This window comes from Bos javanicus, chromosome 10, assembly GCF_032452875.1.
Source record: "Bos javanicus breed banteng chromosome 10, ARS-OSU_banteng_1.0, whole genome shotgun sequence".
Classification (NCBI taxonomy): Eukaryota; Metazoa; Chordata; class Mammalia; order Artiodactyla; family Bovidae; genus Bos; species Bos javanicus.
The window spans coordinates 46,949,827-46,973,239 of NC_083877.1; the positions used below are offsets into that span (position 1 = coordinate 46,949,827).

At 43.2% G+C, this 23,413-nt stretch overlaps 1 protein-coding gene across 10 annotated transcripts in view; it reads right to left on the reverse strand.

The window, feature by feature from the left end:
* The window catches only part of TLN2 (talin 2), a 495,219-nt gene that overhangs the window by 152,479 nt on the left and 319,327 nt on the right, over nucleotides 1-23,413 (reverse strand). For all 10 annotated transcript variants that reach the window (XM_061431110.1, XM_061431113.1, XM_061431111.1 and 7 more), the window contains 8 exons: nucleotides 14,609-14,764; nucleotides 11,488-11,589; nucleotides 10,400-10,476; nucleotides 7,481-7,661; nucleotides 6,466-6,579; nucleotides 3,407-3,515; nucleotides 2,444-2,652; nucleotides 288-386 (listed from right to left, as the gene is read on the reverse strand). In XM_061431110.1, the coding sequence (XP_061287094.1) occupies nucleotides 288-386; nucleotides 2,444-2,652; nucleotides 3,407-3,515; nucleotides 6,466-6,579; nucleotides 7,481-7,661; nucleotides 10,400-10,476; nucleotides 11,488-11,589; nucleotides 14,609-14,764 (1,047 nt within the window). The remainder of the gene's footprint in view (nucleotides 1-287; nucleotides 387-2,443; nucleotides 2,653-3,406; nucleotides 3,516-6,465; nucleotides 6,580-7,480; nucleotides 7,662-10,399; nucleotides 10,477-11,487; nucleotides 11,590-14,608; nucleotides 14,765-23,413) is intronic.

Here is a 23,413-nt window from a genome sequence, read left to right on the forward strand (position 1 = left end):
TGGTTGTGACATTATTCCTTCCATGTTTGTGTTTAAAGAAAGGGCAGCATGCTGACTAGTGAGAACAGCTAAGCAGATGTTTCAGTGTGGTGATGGATGGTGTAAGTGAATTGAGTTTTTCAATTAAAATTTTTTTTCGTTAACACATAAAAGATTACACTCTAAGATAATCCACCTTCACCCTTCTCTTGTCAGTTCAAGGAAGACTCCGTTTTTCATTACCTTCTCCCTGCTTAGGTCTAAGACCATCACTTAGGGTCCAAGATTATGGACTGCAAATATCTTACCTGGAATCGCTCGTCAGTCTCATTCTCTCCGATCTGCCGCAGAAGATCCCCGCTGGCTTGTCCTATGCTTCCAGCGGCGGTCAAAACTGTCTGTCGAGGCTACAAACACAGAGCACATCTTAGTGGGAAAGAGAATGCACTGCCTCCGCAGCAGCATCAGACAGGGCAGCGCAGGAAGAGGAGTCCTACAGACTGGCTTCCTCCTGCAGCCCAATAAACTCTGGAACTGTCTGCCAGACAGGAGACATACATGTGCTTGTGGAATCTGTGCAAGGAACTACCATTGCTCAAAACCAGCAATGTCTGAATAGATTTGAAACGATCAATTAACAAGCCTCATTCAACTGGTAGGAAATTAGGGTACAGATTTGTATTCCCTTTACATGTGTATTTGTCATGTGTGTGTTAGTTTCTCAGGTTACATCTAATCAAGTAGCCTTGGGTGAGGGAAGGGAGGCTTCCTTCTAAGAGCCTGTTGTTGTTCACTCGCTCAGTCATGTCTAGCTCTTTGCAACCCCATGGACTGCAGGATGCCAAGCTTCCCTGTCCCTCATCATCTTCCAGAGTTTGCCCAAGTTCATGTCCATTGCATCGGTGATGCCATCCAGCCATCTCATCCTTTGACATCCTCCTCTTCTGCCCTCAATCTTTCCTAGCATAAGGGACTTTTCCAAAGAGTTGGCTGTTCACATCAGATAACCAAAATACTGGAGTTTTTGCTTCAGCATCAGTCCTTCCAATGAGTATTCAGGGTTGATCTCCCTTAAGACTGACTGGTTTGATCTCCTTGCTATCCAGGAGACCTTCAGGAACCTTCTCCAGCACCAGAGTTGGAAGGCATCGATTCTTTGGTGCTCTGCCTTCTTTATAGTCCAGATCTCACAACCACATGGGACTACTAGGAAGACCATAGTCTTAACTATATGGACTTTTGTCAGCAGAGTAAAGCTTCAGTTAAGGCGCTCAGTCATGTCTAACTCTTTGTGACCACATGAACCACAGCACACCAGGCCTCCCTGTCCATCACCAACTCCCGGAGTTCACCCAAACTCATGTGCATCGAGCTGGTGATGCCAATCAACCATCTCATCCTCTGTCATCCCCTTCTCCTCCTGCCCCCAGTCCCTGCCAGCATCAGGGTCTTTTCCAATGAGTCAACTCTTCGCATGAGGTGGCTAAAGTACTGGCGTTTCAGCCTTAGCTTCAGTCCTTCCAGTGAACACCCAGGACTGGTCTCCTTTAGGATGGACTAGTTGGATCTCCTTGCAGTCCAAGGGACTTGCAAGAGTCTTCTCCAGTACCACATTTCAAAAGCATCAATTCTTCGGTGCTCAGCCTTCTTCACAGTCCAACTTTCACATTCATACATGACCACTGGAAAAACCATAGCCTTGACTAGACGGACCTTTGTTGGCAAAGTAATGTCTCTGCTTTTCAATATGCTATCTAGGTTGGTCATAACTTTTCCCTCCAAGGAGTAAGCATCTTTTAATTTCATGGCTGCAATCACCATCTGCAGTGGTTTTGGAGCCCCCCAAAAATAAAGTCTGACACTGTTTCCACTGTTTCCCCATTTCCCATGAAGTGATGTGACCAGATGACATGATCTTAGTTTTCTGAATGTTGAGCTTTAAGCCAACTTTTTCACTCTCCTCTTTTACTTTCATCTTCACTTTCTGCCATAGGGTGGTGCCATCTGCATAGCTGAGGTTATTGATATTTCTCCCAGCAATCTTGATTCCAGCTTGTGCTTCTTCCAGTCCAGCGTTTCTCATGATGTACTCTGCATATAAGTTAAATAAGCAGGGTGACAGTATACAGCCTTGATGTACTCCGTGTAATGCTTAGCCAGTATCAAAGGCTGCACCATAGCTTCTGCACACAGTTCAGCAACCCCAAACCTTGCAGTGTGGTAACGTGAGCGACTGGGATGGAAGGAGCAGCTAGGGAAGCAAGAGTCCCATGGGTCTCAAAAGCTGCATCTACCTCATCAGAGCCTGAGTGACTTTGGGGGAGAATGGATCCATGTATATACATGGCTGAGTCCCCTCACTGTCCACTGGAAACTACCACAACATTGTTAATTGTTTATACCCCAACACAAAATAAAAAGTTAAAAAAAAGAACCTTTAGTGACTGCTCACCCCAAAGCTCACCTCTCCAGAAGTTGGCTGCACAGCTTTCAGCAAATCTGACACAGCCCCGGCGAGGGTCCTCGCGGCTCTGAGCAAGTCCTCCCCACTGCCCACCTCGTCATCCATGAGGGCTGCTAGCAGCTTCACGCCCTTGGACATCTCCGTCAGGTTGGAAGAAATGGTGGTGATGGCGCATCCCACGGCAGTGTAGTCGGTGTCCGCAGGATCACCTGGGACAGAGAAGGATTGACACCATCAGAGAAGGGCAGTGAAGGCTGCAGAGAGCCCAGGGTAACACGAGACAGGGGGTGACACTGGCAGCAGACCCCCACCCGCTTGCGACATCCTGCAAGAGTCAGGCATCTCGTCTCCCCATCTCCAAGGCTGCTCTTCATGAGGTCCTTTCACCCTGAGGTCTCACACTTTGAGATTCTGAGTGTGAACACCTTTAAAACTAGCATCTCACAGTCCTTTTCAGAAGGCCTCTCCAAGGTCAGCAGCTTGGAGAGGTCAACTCTGTCCCTGAAACACTGCAAGGCTGCTTGGTGATGCCAAGATCGTCCCTGGCTCTCACTTGACAATGCGAGGCTGAGAGCCATGCAATCCAGAGAAGACCACAGTTAGACAAGATGGAGGAAGGCACCCGTGACGGCTAGTCATACAAAACCATTTTGAGACTGTAAGCTCTCAGAAGGCAGAAACTGGCCTCAATAAATTTTGAAGTATGTCCAGCAGCTTGATGGACAATGAGCTGAGTAAGTGCTTTTCACTGAAGGCGCATGATATAGTCACAAAGGCAAGAGAGGTTCCCCTTATTTCTCCTGGGTCAGGTGGAGAAAATGCTTGAAGCATTGTGAGGGCCTAAAAATAGGCTCTTCTCTCAGAATAGGAAAAATCTGTTGCTTCAATCAAAGACTAAGAACTTCTCTTTTTTTTTTTTTTTGAACAAAACCACAATACACCACAAATCCCTCAAGGACTCACCGGCTGTGAGGTTAACAACTGACGCGGTTCCAGCTGTGATGGCATCGACTTGAGAGTGGATTTCGTGTTTGGATTCATCCACTTTATTCTGAACCCACACCCTGGACGCCTGCAAAACCAGATAACTGCATGACACAATCGCTGCGCAGGGTTACCCAGGAAACCAGAGAAGCCGTGCCATAAAATGAGACCAGCATTCTGACCACACTCCTCTCACTGGGCCGGCACCTGTGAGGCCCTTACGTCATCTTTAACAATGTCCTTAACAGGTCTCTTGCTCATTCATTCATGCCACATGGAATGAAAATTCTCAATGCTTCTTACTCGGGCTACCTTTTATTTAAGATTTTGGAGACAAAACTCTCTATGGTTTTACATAGGTAAATCCAGTTAAAAAAATGGAGATAATTAGTATCTTATAATAATACTGCCCAGTGGCACCAACGTGCATGCTCAGTCATGTCTGACTCCTTCTGACCCCATGGGCTATAGCCTTCCAGGCTCCACTGTCCATGGGATTTCACAGGCAAGAAAACTCGAGTGGGTTGCCACTTCCTACTCAATGGGATCCTTCCAACTCAGGGATTGAACTGCATCTCCTGTGTCTACTGCAGTGGCGGGCAGATTTATTACCACCGAGTCACCTGGGAAACCCACTGGCAGCAACTGTTGCTAATTTTCAACTTCATTTTTTTAGAGAATGGAGTGAGAATCAGGGTATTTTAGCTGAGAGTCTTCTCTCAGTGTAGCAACTATCTTTTATGACATGAATATCATGCTGATGTGCACCTTTACTGGCAGGATTTTGAGGGGTGGTCTTCAGGACTCCTGCTCTGGATCCATAATATGTCATATGACATTGAGCAAACTTCACTTAGTTCCTGTGCCTAAATTTCTTCTACTGTAAAAACTCAGTGGTCTTATACTTTATGCTCATGTGACTCTTAGCAAATTCTGCTTTTGGCCATTTCTGGTCTTAGCCAATGAGTGCTTATACTGGCAATGGTGATCCCATGGTAATAGATGGTTCTGGTCTCCTTCCCCAAATAGTCCCCAAATATTAATCTTGGTTCAGAGTATGTCTAGCACTAAAATATTTTATATATTAATTCTTCAAAAGTTGGTGAAGCAAGAATATTAAGTCCAGATATTTAAAAACTCCCTCTCCCAACTATGCTGGATATGGGAGGCTGCCATATGTATTTTTAGTCTCAAGTTCCTGAAAGCAAAATACTTAATAACTTCAGAGACTTGAGACAAACAGCTTTGAGGATGCTGCACCCTTCAGGTTTACAGGTACACAAATGAAAAACACATTGAGCAGAGAGAACTTGGAGGCAGCTGTCCTGACTGGATGAGACGAGGCTACAAACTGTGTCTTGGTTCTGCCCCTGTGATGTCCAGGCAGTACTACAGCCATGGTTTCCAACCCTGGCTGCATATGAGAATCACAAAGAGATAAAACACCATGGAAACCCAGGCCCCACCTCCAGCAACACTGATCTGCTTGGTCTGACCTGGGCCCTAGGCTTTGTCCTTTAAGCCTTTCAGGTGATTCTAATGTGCAAAGCGGGACAGAGAATGACAATGGTAGCCGGTGCTTGGCAAACTTCCCTGTGTACACAAAACAGCTGGGAACTAAAACATAGATTCTGATTCAGAAGGGCGGAGGCAGGCCTAAGATTCTGTACCTCTCACAAGATCCTAGGTGCTGCCAAGGCTGCTGGCCTGGGGATCACAATTTAAACAGCAAGGGACTAGATGATTTCATGCAATGGCAGCTATGGGAAGGCAGTTAAACGCCCTGCCTCACTGAAAAGTTCAGTAGTACGAACCCAGCAGTTCACAAAGCATGGTTCCCAGACAAGCAGTAGCACCTGAGAACTTGCTGGAAATGCAAATTCTCCAGCCTCACCCCAGACCAACTGAGTCAGAAAAAATGGGGGAGGGGCCCATTTTTAGCCTCTGGATGACTCTGAGGTTTGCTTGAGTGTGAGAACCACCGGGATTAACAACAAATCCAGCTAATACTCACTGGGCTCACACTGTGTTAGGTGCGGGGCTAAGAACTTTGTGAAGTGAAAGTGAAAGGTGCTCAGTCGACTCTTTGTGACGCCATGGACTATACAGTGAGAACAGTATAGAGAACAGTACAGAGACTATACAGTCCATGGAATTCTCCAGGCCAGAAAACTGGAGTGAGCAGCTGTTCCCTTCTCCAGGGGATCTTTCCAACCCAGGGATCGAATCCAGGTCTCCCACATTGCAGGCAGATTCTTTACCAGCTGAGCCACAAGGGAAGCCCACACACAAGGGAAGAACTTTTTTTTCATGATTGTGTTGTCAACCCTCACAACAGCCCTTCTCAGGGATAACAAAGTGGACCTTAGAGAAAGTTGCCCAGAAGACATAGCCACTGAGCCGTAGGCCTGGAATGTGGGCCCCACTTGAGTCTAAGTTCTTAGCCTAAAGGGGTACTGCCAATAGCCCGTAGCATTTTATGATTCTTTCTTCCTGTGCTAAGTGCTAAATTGCTTCAGTCATGTCCAACTCTTTGTGACCCTATGGACTATAGCCCTCCAGGCACCTCAGTCCATGGGAATCTCTAGGCAAGAATACTGGAGTGGGGATCTTCCCAACCCAGGGATCAAATCAGTATCTTTTATGTCTCCTGCATTGCAGGTGGGTTCTTTACCACTAGTACCCTCTTCCTTGGGTGCAGCTTAAAGACAGGGACTCCATCTCTTAAAAAAAATATGGATTGGCACCTCACCCAGCTGGAGACAGAGATTCACCTCACTGAATCTAGCCAGAGCACAGAATCCCATTTTCTGTGAGGGCAGAGACATCAAATAAAAATGCTGAACTTCCCTGGTGGTCTAGTGGCTGACTCCATGCTCCCAAGGCTGGGGGCCTGGGTTCAATCTTGGTCAGGGAAACAGATCCCACAGGCCACAACTAAAGATCCCATGTGCTGCAATTAAGACTGGCACAGCCAAATAAATGAATATTTAAAAAAAGAAAATATTCTTAAAAAAAAAGTGCTGAATGACCCTCACCATATCCTGGCCGAGAGGTGGCAGGGAGTCGAGCTCGCTGAGGTCATCCTGGGCCTGCTGGACAGCGTGCATGCTCGTGTTGATGGTCCCCATGAGGGCCTGCTGGGCTGAGGTCTGCAAAGGTAGGTAACACAGGGATCACACCATGCTCCTGGCCTGGCAACAGAGCCTCTATGTAAGCAAGGAAATTGGATCTGGGATCAAGACACAGCGGTCCAGAGTACCTCTCAACAAACTGCCTGAACCACCTCCTATTTCAACTGGGGCTGGAAATAGGTATTGTGACACATGAATAGAATACTAAATAGGGGTGTCTGCAATAGAGTGATTATAATCAGCAGAGTGTAGAGAGTGTAATTAGCTGACAAGAAGGCTCAGAAAGAGTCCCCTGCTGGGAGCTCAGGGGCCCCAACCCTTGAGTATTCAGAACAGAAGTTCCCCTGCACAGGAATCATGTGGGTGTTAGATTTGAATTCTTGGTAAGTAAATAAAGATTTCACCCAAACCTACAATACAGTCAACATGCTTCTTCAGTCAAATCACTTCTGGGCTTTCAGGCTCTTCTGCTTTCAAAAAGTTCTTGTCCCAAAGCATGAGATTCCAGAGAGACTCAGGCAGACGAGCACAGTGTAAGAAACCAATGATGTGCTCGGGGGGTGTGTGGAGTGCAACGGACTTGGACTAGTTCTGAGCCTCTCTGAGGGGTACTGGGCTGATGAGCAAGTGGGCGAGCAGGGTCCTAGCCCTCACTCACAAACCACGTGGAGAGGCCACTGGCTCTTGTCCAGCCCTTGAGGACACCTGTAGTCCTAGACAGAGCACTGCCAGAGCCACCCATTTAAAAGAAAACACACTGGGAATTGGGCATTTGGGACTGCAGAGCTGAAGAGCCAGGGTGCAGATAGGAAGTAGCAAGCGTGGGGATAACACACACAACCCATCACCAGGCTGGTATCGCTCCCTGGACACCAGGGCAGCCTAGTGATGCACAGGGCAGGGCCCCCGGGAGCCTCACCAGCGGGGGCATGTGACCGCGGTGCATCTGCCCAACCATGACCTGCTGCTGTGGGGAGGGCATGCTGCCAACATTGAAGGTCTCAGGCCCGCTGGAGCCAGAGCGCATTACCGCTGGCAGGGCCACCGAACCATGTTCCACCTTCCCGGTGCGATTGAACTGCTGCTGCAGGATGGTGGACCTGCGGGGAACAGAAGCTTTGGTCACTGCGAGGTGGCCGCTCACATGGAGTGTCAATGCGCCTGATACCACAGGTGTTAGCAGTGTTCATGCTGCATGCTATGACAACCAGTTTAAAAGAGGCAAATATAGACAGGATCATGAATGAGGTAACAGCACTCAAATGCTCAGCAAAACCCTGAGATGAATGAATCCTTTGATATAATCAGTACTGTAATTAATTACTGGCTTTATGCTATTAGCTGTTCAGAAAGACACAGAAAGCAATGACGTTCTAGGCCTAAGTGAATGTTCTGGATACAGTGATGTAGTATTTGGTAAATTCTACCTGAAATAGCATTCATTCAACACAAATCTACTGCATGCCAGGTTCTATTCTAAGCCCTGGGGACAGAGATCAGTAATCCTTAGTTTGAAGGAAGAAATGTGGAAATGAACTTCACATCTCCCTCAGCTTAGCTCTCCTTTCCCAGGTGGAAAGCCACTGACCACAGAGGATGTTTCAACACCTGTGGAGCCTTGATGACTGGCTGACCTTGGTACCTCGTCCAAATGATGTCAACTTAAGTCTGGGAAGACTCCCAGAGCATCTAGTAAAAAAAAATTTCAAGTTTTTACCTCTTGATATTTTCCTGGAATGAGAGGTGAGTGCCAAGGACTTTGAGCACATGAGGGTAAGACTCTGATAACCCAGAGGACAAACCCACAGGGAATGTGGGAGAGTCTGTGTTGTGGGGTGGGGAGGGAGTGGGGCAGGGTTGGTGAGTAGCTGTGTTAAGGCATAGGAGCCTCTGTCCCAGGATTCTGGAACCATCACAGTGTACTTCCTGTTGCCCAGGGCAAAGGTTGTGAGTCAAGTTAGGGTACCAATCGACAGGTATCCATGGAGGGACATTAGCATCTGCAGAGGAACTGGCACTAGAGAGGGTGTATCTAAGGCTCCTCTCAGAACTCAGCTACATTCCAAGATATCAGCCAATGTCTAATTCAGGGAGAAGTGAAAGATCTCGTGATGAGGATCTCCCTGGACTGTGATGCCCTCTGCAGTGGGGAGGGGCTGCAGTGGTGCCAGGCAGGGGAGGGTCCCAGCACTCAGGGCACAGACACTTACTGAGCTTCTCCTAGGAGAAGTTCAAGTGCAGTGGAATCCTGTGAAGCGCACAGTTGACCCTATTAGGAAGCACTAGCTTACTAATATTCATCTGATGGTCATTAATAACTCCAAGAAATCAAGTCTTTTGCCAGAGGGTACCAAACAGTACTTGAAATGCAGTACATCAAATTTGGCTCCAAGTTGTATACTGCTGCTGCTACTGCTGCTAAGTCGCTTCAGTCGTGTCTGACTCTGTGCGACCCCAGAGACGGCAGCCCACCAGGCTCCCCCATCCCTGGGATTCTCCAGGCAAGAACACTGGAGTGGGTTGCCATTTCCTTCTTCAATGCGTGAAAGTGAAAAGTGAAAGTGAAGTTGCTCAGTCGTGTCCGACTCTTAGCAACCCCATGGACTGCAGCCTACCAGGCTCCTCCATCCATGGGATTTTCCAGGCAAAAGTACTGGAGTGGGGTGCCATTGCCTTCTCCAAAGTTGTATACTAATAGGGGACAAATAGAGAAACACTTTCAAGGGGATTACGATGCAAACTGTGAGAAAGCGGTACACAGCAGCCAAGGTGGAGAAACAGTGACTACGACTGGGCAAGTTCAAGATGCTGCCCTAGGACAGCGCCCTAGAGGAGATGTCGCAGACCTGAATCCGAGTCCTGGCTCGGCCCCAGGTGTACATCTCAACTGACCTCCAGGAGCTTCAGATTCCTCATCCACGGTCTGAGGATGACAAGATCTGGCCTACCTCTGCCATGGGGGATGTTGCTGGGATCAAGTAAGACAGCAAGATGGACACACACAATATAGACCAGAAAAACTGTCACTACAATGCTCCATGAACATCAGGGAGTGGGCGAACAGGCTTCTCAACAGGTCTTGCCTATTCCTAAATTTTAATAAGTCTCAGTTTCCTCATTCACAAAACGGGGCTAAATTGAGACTGCTCTAAATTTAGAATAATGATAAAAATAGCAAATATGTATTACAATCAAGAGATTATTTAATGTGCTTTATTTGTTTTATAAGCATTATTAAGAACTCAAGCATCAAAATCAACTTATGAGGTAGTACTATCAATCAGTATTCATGAAGGAGACAGAGAAAACTCACAACGCCCCCAGGGCCACACGTTGAAAAACAGACCCCAGATTGAAACCTAGTAACTCTGGCTCCAGAGTCCCTGTTTTTACCATTTCCTTTTGCTACCTCATGACATGTGTATCAAGCATGGCAGTAACTAGCGTCTCATAAACAAAAATTCCCCTACTGGGTAGGTCCCTAGCCCAAAAGATACAGAACTGAACTCACTCTCCAGGCTTTGATGATAATGATGCAGTTTATGAGATTTAAATCAGAAATTCAAAGTGGGACATGAAGGCTTACCATGTCTAAAGATGGAATTAAGTACCACATGGTCTTCCATGTCTCCCTGAAATCCCCAGCCGCCCTCACCCCAACAGGACACCCTCAACAGTGATGACAATGGTCTGGGGACCACACTCTGAGAAGCAAGACTCATCTATCTCATCCATCATCCCTCCACGTGAAGGACTTCAGGCAACCGGCCCAGAGTTGGCCTAGAAAACCTGCCCATGCTGGGAGAAGGCAGTTATCCCTGATCTTAAATACACTTACTTTTTAGGGGAGACAGATTCTTCTAACATAGTTGACTCCTCATCGCCCTCCAGTCCAAATCTATCTTTACTTTGTTTCTGAGGTAAAACAAGACAAACATGAAAGTTAGCAGGTCTTGACACAAGATGCTTTTAAGGAGGCCTTTTAAAATGAGCCACATAAGCAGGTACGTTACGGTTGATCCCAAATTCCTTGTATGGGATATTTAATAAGTGATAGGTGAATAAAATTAATAGTTATAATGAAAAAGAAATGTAATATTTAATATATATATATATAGTGCCTTTTGTATATATTATTGCACAGACAATTTCATATAGTTAAAATTAAGACACTAATACTCTACTGCTGCTGCTGCTGCTAAGTCGCTTCAGTCGTGTCCGACTCTGTGCGACCCCAGAGACGGCAGCCCACCAGGCTCCCCCATCCCTGGGATTCTCCAGGCAAGAACACTGGAGTGGGTTGCCATTTCCTTCTCCAATGCAGGAAAGTGAAAAGTGAAAGTGAAGTCACTCAGTCGTGTGTGACTCTTAGCGACCCCATGGACTGCAGCCTACCAGGCTCCTCCATCCATGGGATTTTCCAGGCAAGAGTACTGGAGTGGGGTGCCATTGCCTTCTCCGAATACTCTACTAGAACTTGGCTATTTCAGCGGGTGGTATCTTGAAACCTTAGGAAAGGTTATTTTATGTACCACTATGGCATATAACACCCTCCCCCTCATTAAAACTGGATGAGAGAGAAAGAAAAAAAATGAAAGTAAATCTTTAGGCCCTCAACCCAGTTTCTAGAGAGGAAAACATAACAACTACCTAGAGAGGAAGATGCTGAGGGGTGAGCTAGGCTCATTCATTAGCTAAATGATACACTTGCTCACTACCTGGCAGTCAATGACACAAATGTGAGCTGCAGCAAAATCAGAAATGGATACGCGGTCAAAGACTGCACACTCAAGCAATCTTAATGCTAAAGATTCCATTAGCGCATCAAGTACTTTACATGAGCTTTTTATTTTCCAGGTAGCTACACCATCTAAACTGAGACTTTTAAATAAAGAAGTGCTGTCTAATCTGCACAGTATGAAATACCTTTTTGAGGATGATGTCAATGTAGCCTGCAATCAGCTGGGATATTTGCTCTCCTTCAGTGGTCTGTACGGAGTAGTAGCTTTCCTGATACTCCCCAAAATCCTAGGGGGGAAAAACTCACGTTAGAAGAAATACAGTCACATCACCAGTTCCAAAGGTGAGGGGGTCCAATCTTGGAACAAGTTCTGGCATAGATTCACTGTTCTTGCTCATCTCCCCTAAATACAACACCCTAAAATGTATTCAACAAACAATGGTAGGGCTCTGAAACCTGGAAAGTTGTATTGACTGGTGACCTCAGTATTCGAGGCACCACAATCTGATGAGTTCTCGAGTTTTATTTTATATCCCACATTTCCAAGGCTGGGTGCTGGAGAGGCCTGAACTTGGAACCTCCAACAGGAAGGTTATGAAAGCCTGTTCTCTCTAGCCAAGGGACCAGGAGATGGGAAGCCCAACAAAGACCTAATTGGGAGCCTCAAGCAGCTTCACAACTGAGTTGCTCATGGGCGGCTGCAAAGCAGTGAAAGCCTGGCCATCCCAGGCCCTTCTCCACAACCCAGGAAGGCAGGTGGTCTGATCGCTCTGCAGCAGTGGCCACAGTGAAGCCCTGTGTCTCCCTCCCCTCCACTCACCTTCTGTGTTCCTAAGAAAGGTCACCTGTTAATAGTAGGTGGCCATAGGAATTACTTTATTCCCTCATAGACAGCACTAGCAGGCTTTGAGCAGGAACCCAGCAATGTCAGAAGAACAAGGCAGTCCAGAACATTGCCAGGGCTCAGAAAATAAATTTCCATTGCCAACTCAAGTCCACAGAAGTATGCCAGAACATTGGACTATACACCAGACCTAAATAAGGTGACTGTCTACGAAAACAGAGATTTAAAGAAGATCCTGATATAAAATCCATAGCATCTAGGATATAATTAAAAATCACTACGCATGTCAAGAACCAAGATGAATACAATGTAAGAAAAAAAAAAAAGATAATCAACTGATGCCAATACTGAAATGAATCAGATGTTGGAATCATCTGGTAAGAATTTTTAAATTTTGAATCATAAAAAATGTTTCAACAATGACAAAATCTCCTGAAACAAATGAAAACAAGAGGCTTAACAAAGAAATTTAAGTCATAAAAAAGAACCAGACTGAAATTTGCAAATAAAAAAATGCCATAATCGAAGTAAAAAACTCATGGGATAGATAAAATAGTACTGTGGAAATGACAAAGAACAGAACCAGTCAGCTCGAAAATAGACTGATAAAATTTAGTCAAGTGAAACAACAGAAAACAGGCAAAACAAAAGAGAGCTTCAGGGATCTGTAGGACAATTTAAAAAGACCTAATATCCATATCATCAGAAACACAGAAGGAGAGTAGAGCCTCCTACTGTTGGGCCAAAATATATACATACATTATATATATATATATATGTATATAAAGAAACAATGACTGAAAACTTATAAAAATTAGTGAATGACATAAGCCTACAAATTCAAGAAACTAAGCAAACCCTACAACAGAATAAGCCTAAGAAATCCACACCAAGAACTTGTGAAAACTGGAGAAAGACAATCTTCAAAACATTCATAGAAAAGCAGCATGTTACCTATAAATGAACACCAACATGATGCCAGAAAGTTTCTATGCTGAAACGGCAGAGGCCAGAGAGAAGTGGAATGACATTTTTCAAGTGCTAAAAGAACTGAGAATCTCAAATTCTGTATCTGGCAAAATTAATCTTCATGAATGAAGGGAAAATAAGAAGATTCTCCGTCAGCTAAAGGAAAACTAAAAAATTTGTTGCTAGCAGATTTACCTTTAAAGAATGGCTTAAGAAAAACTCTCTGAATACACAGAAAATGAAAACAAAAGAAAACTGGGAACTTTAGAAAGAGAAAGAGCAATGAGATGGATAAAAACAGAAGTAAATTATATCCTTCACCTCATGCGTTTTCTTCAGTCTTATTATGCGGATGAAGCAAAAGTAATACCATCTCATGTAGTGGTCAATGTATAATATATAGAAGAAATACTTAAATAATTATACTCAAAAAGCATGGCAGGTAAGTAGACCTAAATGGAAGGAAGGTATGTTTTCTGAAGATTCCTCCCAACTGGCAAGAGTCAATGCTCAAATTAGATAACTAACATTCCCACCAAGGCCCCTTCTTGATACCTTTTTTCTGATGCTCTGATGTAAGATCTTTCCTAGATGCAGATGTTTCAAGTGTTCATGAGAGCTGGAGAATGGTACCATTTAGGAGTTCTGAAGAAACTGACAAATTTCAACACTTTCTGATTCACTTATGGCTCAATACACACTACAAAATAATTGCACTACTGATTTTCATATATCAGTGTGGCTGGCTATAGTGAGGGCCACACGGTATACTCTGCTAAAAGCAGATACTGACATTGGGAGGGAGAATTCAGAAGTTTAAAGGTCTGGAACAAACACACATCCTCCTGACATTCAGTGTATTTCACTTTGGGCATTTTGTTATCATCGTCTCATTTGACTCTGGTAACTCTGAGAAACAGGTATTACTATTCCCATTTCACAACCAAGGACGTTAAAGCTCAGAGAGGAGAAGTAACTTGAGCAAAGGCATAGAACTGGGAAGGAAAGCTGATTTCGAACACTACCCCACAGTCTGTGCTATTCCCACTGTACAGCATGTCTCTTCATAGGCAGGCTGGGAAAACACAGCTTGGCAAGATGTCACAATTCTTAAGAGCTTATTTAGAAACTTCTAAAACTAGAGATGAGAAGCATCCCTATGGCCTCACAGCATCATCAAATTGCTTTTTAGGCTATACTGGGGATGGCATCAGAACCACAGAAGACCGAGAATCATCCTTGACTGGCTCTTTCTAATTAAGGAACTCAGACCGCCTTAGAGGACCAGAGATAAAGAGGTGGCTAAGGAGACCCAGTGCTCAGACATCTCCCTCACTTCTAGACCAGTGACTACCCCCACTCCCTGCCCTAGGGACCCCCACCATCTGTCCCTCTCCAAGGCCAGGGAAGCCCAGTGGGCTTGTCTTGTTTCCCCTGCCCCATGGTATCACCCAGAATATGCTAGCCCACTCATTGCTTCAGCCAGTCCCTACCAGTGTGAAGCTCTTGGGTGAGGCTGCCCAGCGCTTGACCGTGGTCAGTGGCCACTCCTGCAACACTTCCTTGGTCTTTTCATCCACACGCATCACTGAGTCTTTGGTGATCCCCAGCAGGCGAGGCACCAGCTTGTTCTTCCCTTTCATCTTTTCCTGAAACAGGAGGTACAAAGAATCAGTGCTCTTCCTCTGAATACATCTGATTTTTCCAAGTCATCAGTGATTTTGTGATTTTTTACCTGCGGTCAACTTACATCACTGTTTCAAAATAGGCGGGGCTGTTGGAAAATCAAGAGTTTTTTAAAGACTAGATAAATGACTCGTAAATTAAAGGGATGGAAGCTAAAACAGAGCTATCAGAAGACTGGAAGGATCCACAGAAATTGGAAAGATCCACAAGTTTTCTCTGCAGAGAGATACTGTCCAGAAGGTCAGGCTGCTCCAAAAACAGAGATTGTGACAGAAAAAACATATCCAGAGAAAAAGAAGTTAAACTGAACTCCTGGTAGCCACCTCAGTGAGTAACACAAAAAGGTTAATGTAGAATTTAAATATGGCACTTCAGCTATTTAGAATTAACTAAAATTGCCAGAGTAGTTATCTTCTTATTACTAAGCACAGATTTTTTTTTTTTAAATATTCCCTGAAATATATTTCCATCTGGAGGCTTGGGTTTTGTTATTTTTAATGTGTATCTATGGACTCAAAATATTTTGATTGGTTTTAATAAGTTTTTTAAAGAAATAGTTATCATACCTATTAAAATAATTTTTTAAAATAATAATTCCTACCTCATTTCATGCAAAGATGAGCACAATAAAGGACAGAAATGGTATGGATCTAACAGAAGCAGAAGGTGTTAAGAAGAGGTGGCAAGAATACACAGAAGAACTATACAAAAAAGATCATCATGACCTAGATAACCATGATGGTGTGATCACTTACCTAAAGCCAGATATCCTGGAATGCATAGTCAAGTGGGCCTTAGGAAGCATTACTATGAACAAAGTCAGTGGAGATGACAGAATTCCAGTTGAGCTATTTCAAATCCTAAAAGATGATGCTGTGAAAGTGTTACACTCAATATGCCAGCAAACCTGGAAAACTCAGCAGTGGTCACAGGATTGGAAAAGCTCAGTTTTCATTCCAAACCCAAAGAAAGGCAATGCCAAAGAATGCTCAATCTAAAGCACAATTGCATTCATCTCACACGCTAGCAAAGTAATGCTCAAAATTCTCCAAGCCAGGCTTCAACAGTACCATGAACTTCCAGATGTTCAAGCTGGATTTAGAAAAGGCAGAGGAACCAGAGATCAAATTGCCAACATCTGCTAGATCATCAAAAAAGAGAGTTCCAGAAAAACATCTATTTCTGTTTTACTGACTATGCCAAAGCCTTTGACTGTGTGGATCACAACAAACTGTGGAAAATTCTGAAAGAGATGGGAATATCAGACCACCTGACCTGCCTTCTGAGAAATCACTGAGCAGGTCAAGAACCAGCGGTTAGACCTGGACGTGGAACAACAGACTGGTTCCAAATAGGAAAAGGAGTACGTCAAGGCTGTATATTGTCACCCTGCTTATTTAACATATATAAAGTACATCATGCCAAGTGCTGGGCTGGATGAAGCACAAGCTGGAATCAAGACTGCCAGGAGAAATATCAGTAACCTCAGATACGCAGACGACACCATTATGGCAGAAAGTAAAGAAGAACTAAAGAGCCTCTTGATGAAAGTGAAAGAGAAGAGTGAAAAAGTTGGCTTAAAACTCAACATTCAGAAAACTAAAATCATGGCATCTGGTCCCATCACTTCATGGCAAATAGATGGGGAAACAATGGAAACAGTGACAGACTTTATTTTGGGGGGCTCCAAAATCACTGCAGATGGTGACCGCAGACATGAAATTAAAAGACGCTTGCTCCTTGGAAGAAAAGCTATGACCAACCTAGACAGCATATTAAAAAGCAGAGACATTACTTTGCCAACAAAGGTTCGTCTAATCAAAGTTATGGTTTTTGCAGTAGTCATGTATGGATGTGAGAGCTGGACTATAAAGAAAGCTGAGCACCGACGAATTGGTGCTTTTGAACTGTGGTGTTGGAGAAGACTCTTGAGAGTCCCTTGAACAGCAAGGAGATCCAAGCAGTCCATCCCAAAGGAAATCAGTCCTGAATATTCATTGGAATAACTGATACTGAAGCTGAAACTCCAGTACTTTGGCCACGTGATGCAAAGAACTGACTCAGTGGAAAGGACCCTGATACTGGGAGAGATTGAAGGCGGGAGGAGAAGGGGACAACAGAGGATGAGATGGTTGGATGGCATCACTAATGCAATGGACATGAGTTTGAGTAGGCTCTGGGAGTTGATGAATGACAGGGAAGCTCAGCATGCTGTAGTCCATGGGGTCTCAAAGAGTCGGACACAACTGAGCAACTGAACTGAACTGACCTCATACTCATGATACAGCAAATTCAAGATAGGTTAATAATTTAGAAAGAATATATAGTTGGATATTTTTGTGATTCCAGCGGGGGATGGGGTGGGATGTGGAAATGTATAGCACAAATGCCAAATAAAGGAAAAGATTAAAAGCTTTAACTGTAAAATAGATGGACTTTGATATATTTTTTTTGAAAAGAAAGAGAGAAATGAAAGAAAGAGACCTCACCATAAAAAATTAAAGACAGATGACTGGTGAATAAATATTTACAACTAATAGGATGATAAAAAATTTCATATGCTTTATATGTCACAGGTTATCATAAATCAAACATATGTGGCAAAGAACATGATCAGAAAATGTTTAAAATTATAAAATAACTAGTTAATAAGCCATAAGAAGAAATTAGATAAATTTTCATGTATATATAATAGTTTATCTTTTACAAAATTAATGCTCAATTAAAGAAGGTATGAAAGAGGACCACTATTGATGGTGATTTAAAACAGCAAAACCTTTATGGAAGAAAATTTGTTAATGATTCAAAGCTTTAAAAATGTTCCTACTTTCAGTCCAACTTGCTTTTAGAAACTTATTAAAAAAGAAGTTACAAATGTGTATAAAGATAACAAAGCACGAAGGCTTAGCTAGAGTTTTTCAGAGCAAAAAAATACAAATAACCCAAAATGTCAACTATAAGAGATTTGATAATTATGATATTCCAAACAGAAGACTACTCTACAATGGTGCATAATCATGCTCAGTCGTGTTCGACTCTTTGTAACCCCATGGACAGTAGCCCTCCAGGATCTTCCCTCCACGAAATTCTCCTGACAAAAAATACTGGAATGGGTTGCAATTTCCTCTGCCAGGGGATCTTCCTGACCTAGGCATTGAACCTGTGTCTCCTGCCTTGGCAGGTGTATTCTTTACCACTGAGCCACCTGGGAATCCCTACTCTACAACTATTACAAATCATAGTACAGAAAAACAACTGGATTCATGATAATAAATTATTCACATTAAAAAAGTTTGTACAGCATGATCCTATGAAATAAAATTTTAAACAGTTTTTTTTTAGAAAATTCACTACACGAGGAAATGGTAGCAATGATCATCTCACATGATTTGTATTATTGTCCTGTGCTTTTCCTTACTCCAAAAATTTAACTTAAAACACATTTCTAGTGGTCAGGAAAAAAACAAACTTTTCAAGATTATTTGCAAAAATCTAGCAATTCCCACAGCACCACTACAAAAGCAATATGCAGACAAATTAGCACAAAGTGTACAAGTATACATGGATGTGTATGCAAGGACAGGTACTTAAACCAGTAGTGTGACCGATGCTTAATAAATATTATCATTAATTTTCAGAGCCTCCCTCAAATGTTGCCATCATCAGCACCATCAACTTCCCCACCTTGAAATGAAGGGGCCAGCAATGATAATAAGTGATAAAGCCAGGATTAGAACACAGGTCTGAGTACAAAAACATCTCTGACTTTAAAAGAGACTGTCTACCAGTTTACTACTTCTGAGGGAAACAATTAGAGAAAATGCAAAAATACCCCTCCCAGTTTCTGTGGGCGGTTCACAAACCATCAGACAGGGAAGGTCACGGCACACCTCCAGCTTCCTCCCAAGAGGAGGAGATAAAGGCAGTAGGAATCTGAGTGGGTGTCTGAGAAGGGGAATATAGCACTGTAAGAACCTCTGAGTCCTTAGGGAAAACTCAGGGACGAGTCAGATCCTTTGTAGAGAGGCTAGTTCCACCAGGGGTGAAATCAGTGCAGGGTGGACCATGCCAGGCAGCATCACTTGGCTTCAGGAGCCACTGGTTTAGTCATACAGGGTTGGCACCAGCCCAGCTGCCGGGCCTAGGAAGGAGATCAGAAATAAAATATGGTTTGCAGCTGTTGCCTTCCTGCTCTCAAATCTGCACCTCCCCAGTGAGGGGCTTTGGGGTGAGGCAACACAGGATCCTGATGGATTGCCCCGACTCCCGAGATCATTCTGGTCTGGGAGAGGAAACCACAGTGAACAAGCAAACAGCTTACAGTGGGCATTCCAGTACAAGTTCATAACTGGGGGTGGGGGAAGAGGGTATAAAAGAAACTCAGAAAACACTGTCACTCAGCAACAGGGACCACCATCAAGGGACACAATTGTTTTTGAGTCTACCCGCAAAATGCAGAGCAGCTGGGGAAAGTTAAAACAGCAAGGGGCTTGGCTCTGTGCTAGTGATATAAGGGCTCCCCCAAGAGAGGATCTGCCTTAGAACCTTAGTGGCAGACCTACATAATAGGAGAAGGTCCAGAGTCAATAAGGTTCCCGCTTCCTCCCTAAATCTAGAATCTCAGTCCACCCCACACGTCTCCTCTCCAGTTTTCCAACTACAGACACCAGTATCCTTTTATCTCTGGGAGAAGACAGCAGGCTAGGCAGGATCCAGTGAAGACCCAACTCTTTTGTGCACAGACACATGTAGACTCTGGTTGCGATTCTGTGAGCTACCCAGCAACTTCTATCTTGAGGCAATCCTCATCAGGTTGGTTTTGTTCTGAGGTGTCGAGCTTGCATAACTTAAAGGCAGGAGAAGGTACGTATTCTACCAAGGAGAGGTAGGATCCACTAATAACCCCAGCCTTTCTTCATTCAGGGGCTTCCCAAGTGGTGTGGAGGGAAAGAAGTGGCTTGCACTGCAGGAGCCGTGGGTTTAATCCCTGGGTCAGGAAGACTTCCTGGAGAAGGAAATGACAACCCGCTCCAGTGTTCTTGCCTGGAGAATCCCATGGACAGAGGAGCCTGGCAGGCTACAGTCCAGAGTGTTGCAGAGAGTCAGACGGGACTGAGAATGCACATGATCCTCTTCCAAGCACCTCTTAGCCGTTACTGAGGATTCAGTCCTGGCAGCTGGCTGTGATTAAGTCTGCTTAGCCTTGGGCTCTTCTTGCAGGTGTGTGTACTGGCTGATTCTTACATCACCTGTGCCTTACATCAGGTTCAGACTGGGGTGGAGGGATGACAGTGGGCTAAGCTGTGGGCATGCTTTGGCTCTAAGCCCGACTCCAACGTGGCCTAAGTCCGTGAGCCTGCCGTGCTCACCAGAATTCTACAGTGGCTTCCTGCCAAAGTGCTGCCTTGGTGCTTTGCTGTGTCATCAGTATGCTTTTCTTTTTTAATCTTTTAGGCACATGGCAGAGAGGGATGCTCAAAAGCAAAATGGTGTTAAAGACTCTGTTCATTAGCGGTTTCTCTCCCTAAAAACAACTGGCAATTCATTTTGATTTAATTCATGGTTCTGAGTTGCTTTGAATGCCTTCTGTGATGCTTTTATAGTTCAGAGAGAAAAGGGTCAGCTCCCCAGGTTTCTCACCTCAAAGCTCTGGTTGTGGTTGCAAGGAAAGTTAAAGGCAAATTTATAAATCGGAAGGTTTACACAAAGATTTCTTGCAAAGAAACAAGATCTTTTGCAAGTCATGGGAAATGCCTTACTGTTCCTTATGGGGTTTTGAAAAACTTATCAAGATAAACTGCAAAAGATTTCAATGAAAGAGGAAGACTGCAGATGCTTACAGCTCCCATCTATTGAAATCATTTGTACAAGCGTCTCCTTTTCTATATTATTTCCTTTAAACCTCATAAAAAGTCAACGTCCTAGGTTAACAAACCGAAGTTTAGAAATGAAAGTAAAGTAACTTATGGAAGGTCAAACTATGTGCAAAGCCAGAATTTGAAACCCAGGTCTTCTTTCAGAGTGTATGTTCTTAGCCACTGAGAACACTGTCACGTAACAGGCTCATGAGAGTTATCCTCCCTACTGGGGCCAGCAAACCATGACAGGTACTAAAGCCAGTTTTCTGCCCCATCACCCCCCGATTTTTTTGGCCTTAGAGCTAAGAGTAAATTTTCTATTTCTACAGAGTTGAAAGAGATTCAAAAGAGCAATAATACTTCATGAAAAGTGAAAACATTATATTTCATAGTCCATAAATAAAACTTTACAAGAACATAACCAAGCTCATTTATTTACATATTGCCTAACTGCTTCTGGGCTACAAGCACAGAGAGGAGAAGCACAGCCAGCAAGGTCGAAGACATTGACTATCTGGCCCTTTATTAAAAAAGGTTTCTAGCCCCTGCTCTGTATCATGATTCTAAAAGCCAATTAAAAGTTGGAGGACTCAGGGGCCAGGAATTAGGAGGCTGTAAGAAGGGCTAAGGAGTTGGCTAACCTAAAATTTACTAAATATCCCTATCTTCCAGCTACTATATTTATTTACATACATTATCTCACTTAATCTTCATTAGAGCTCTGTGATGACCTAGAGGGGTGGGATGGAGGGGATTTATGTTAATATTCAGCAAAAACTAATACAACATTTTAAAGTAATTATTCTCCAATTAAAACAACAACAACAACAACAATAAATGGGGAAAAAAGACCTGTCAGATTCTTCATCTGAACCTGTCAATGCACTACTTAAAATGCAAAAGAATTATAATTCCCATTTTTCACATGAAGAAACTGAGGTTTAAGAAGGTTAAAGATGTCTCTCCAAGTCATGAGTTTCTGCTATTTCTCACAGAGACAATATTATATCAAGAATTCTAGGCCAATCTTCCCAGCTCCAACACCCAAGCACTTTCTATTATAACAAAGAAAATACAGCATGAAGTACAGCTGACCCTTGAGCCACATGGGTCTGAACTAGGTTAGTCTACTTCTTGTCAAAAGTTAATTCTATAGAACTACATGATCCATGTTTGTTGAATCTACAAATGGGGACAGAATATTCACCAATATAGAAGGAAATATGATGGAAGTATCTATAAACATATCAAACTTGTTCTCTCACAATATATATATATATGATTGATCTGAAGGCTGTGTGGTATAATTGTGTTCAATATCAATATCTACATTTTATAAATTATAATTTCATTGAGTTTTTTAATTTAGAATTCCGAATAGCCTATTCAAGTAATGAATGAATCACTCACTTTTAACTTACTTCTTAAATTATGCCAATGAACTTCCTTCAAGATTTAATGGTATGTTCAAATTGAGGACCTAGAGAAATATGTTATTTATGCCATTAAAACACATTCTACCCCTTATCCAAACAATTTTATGTGTATGTCTGCCATTCTGTGTGTGATCTCTTTTTACCATATATTCTAAATGGTTGCACATGGTTATACATACACACACATGGGTTATTTCATGTTTTTGACATATGTCATGTAAATTTACTTGTTCACTGAATTTAAAATAAATCTAAAAATTTTAAATGACTCTGTATATTGTTATAACATGTACAAGTATCTGCACACTGAAATTACAAAATGTTGAAAGAAATCAAAGAGGATCTAATACCATGTTCATAGACTGAAAAACTCAACATAGTAAAGTTATCAATTCTCCCCTAATTGATCTATAATTTCAATGCAATGCCCATCAAAATCCCAGCTAAGTTTTTTTTGTGTGAATACAGACAAGGTTTTTCTAACATGTTCATGGAAAGGAAAAGGATCTAAAGTAGCTAAAACAATTCTGAAAAAGAAGAAAAAAGTGAAAGGAATCATTCAGGTTGAAGTTAAGGCATACTATACAGTTAAAGTGATCAGGACAGTGTACTATCAGCAGAAGGACAGATACGCAAATCAGCAAAACAGATGAGGGCACCCAGAAATAGATCCACAGCAATATATTCAAATTAATTTGACAAGGATACAGAAGCAATACAATTGGCAAAACACCTTTCAACAAACAGTACTGGGGCAACTGGACATCCACAGGTCAAAATGAACCTTGATCTAAAACCTTCACACTTCATACAAAAACTCAAAATAGACCAAGGACATAAATGCAAAACCATAAAGTATTTAGAAGTAAACACGGGAGAAAATCTTTGGAGCCTAGAGTTAGAGCTCTTTTAAAATTTTTTTAATATATTATTTGTTTTTGAGTTTTTCTGCTTTTAAAGTTTTATTTATTTACTTAGTTTGGCTGCAATGGGTCTCCATTACTTTGTGTGGTCTTTTCTAGGTGCGGCCAGTGGGGGCTGCTCTCTGGTTGCAGTGTGCGGGCTTCCCATTGCAGGGCCTTCTGTTTTTGTGCACAAGCTCTAGGGCATGTGGACCTCAGTAGATGCAGCTTGTGGCTCTAGAGTGTGGGCTCAGTAGATGTGGCACATGGGCTTAGCTGCCTGATGGCATGTTGGATCTTAGTTCCTGGACCAGGGATCGAATCTGTGTCCCCTGCATTGGGAGGCAAATTCTTAACCACTGGATCACCAAGGGGAGTACCAGATAGAAACTCTTAGATGTAACACTTAAAACAAG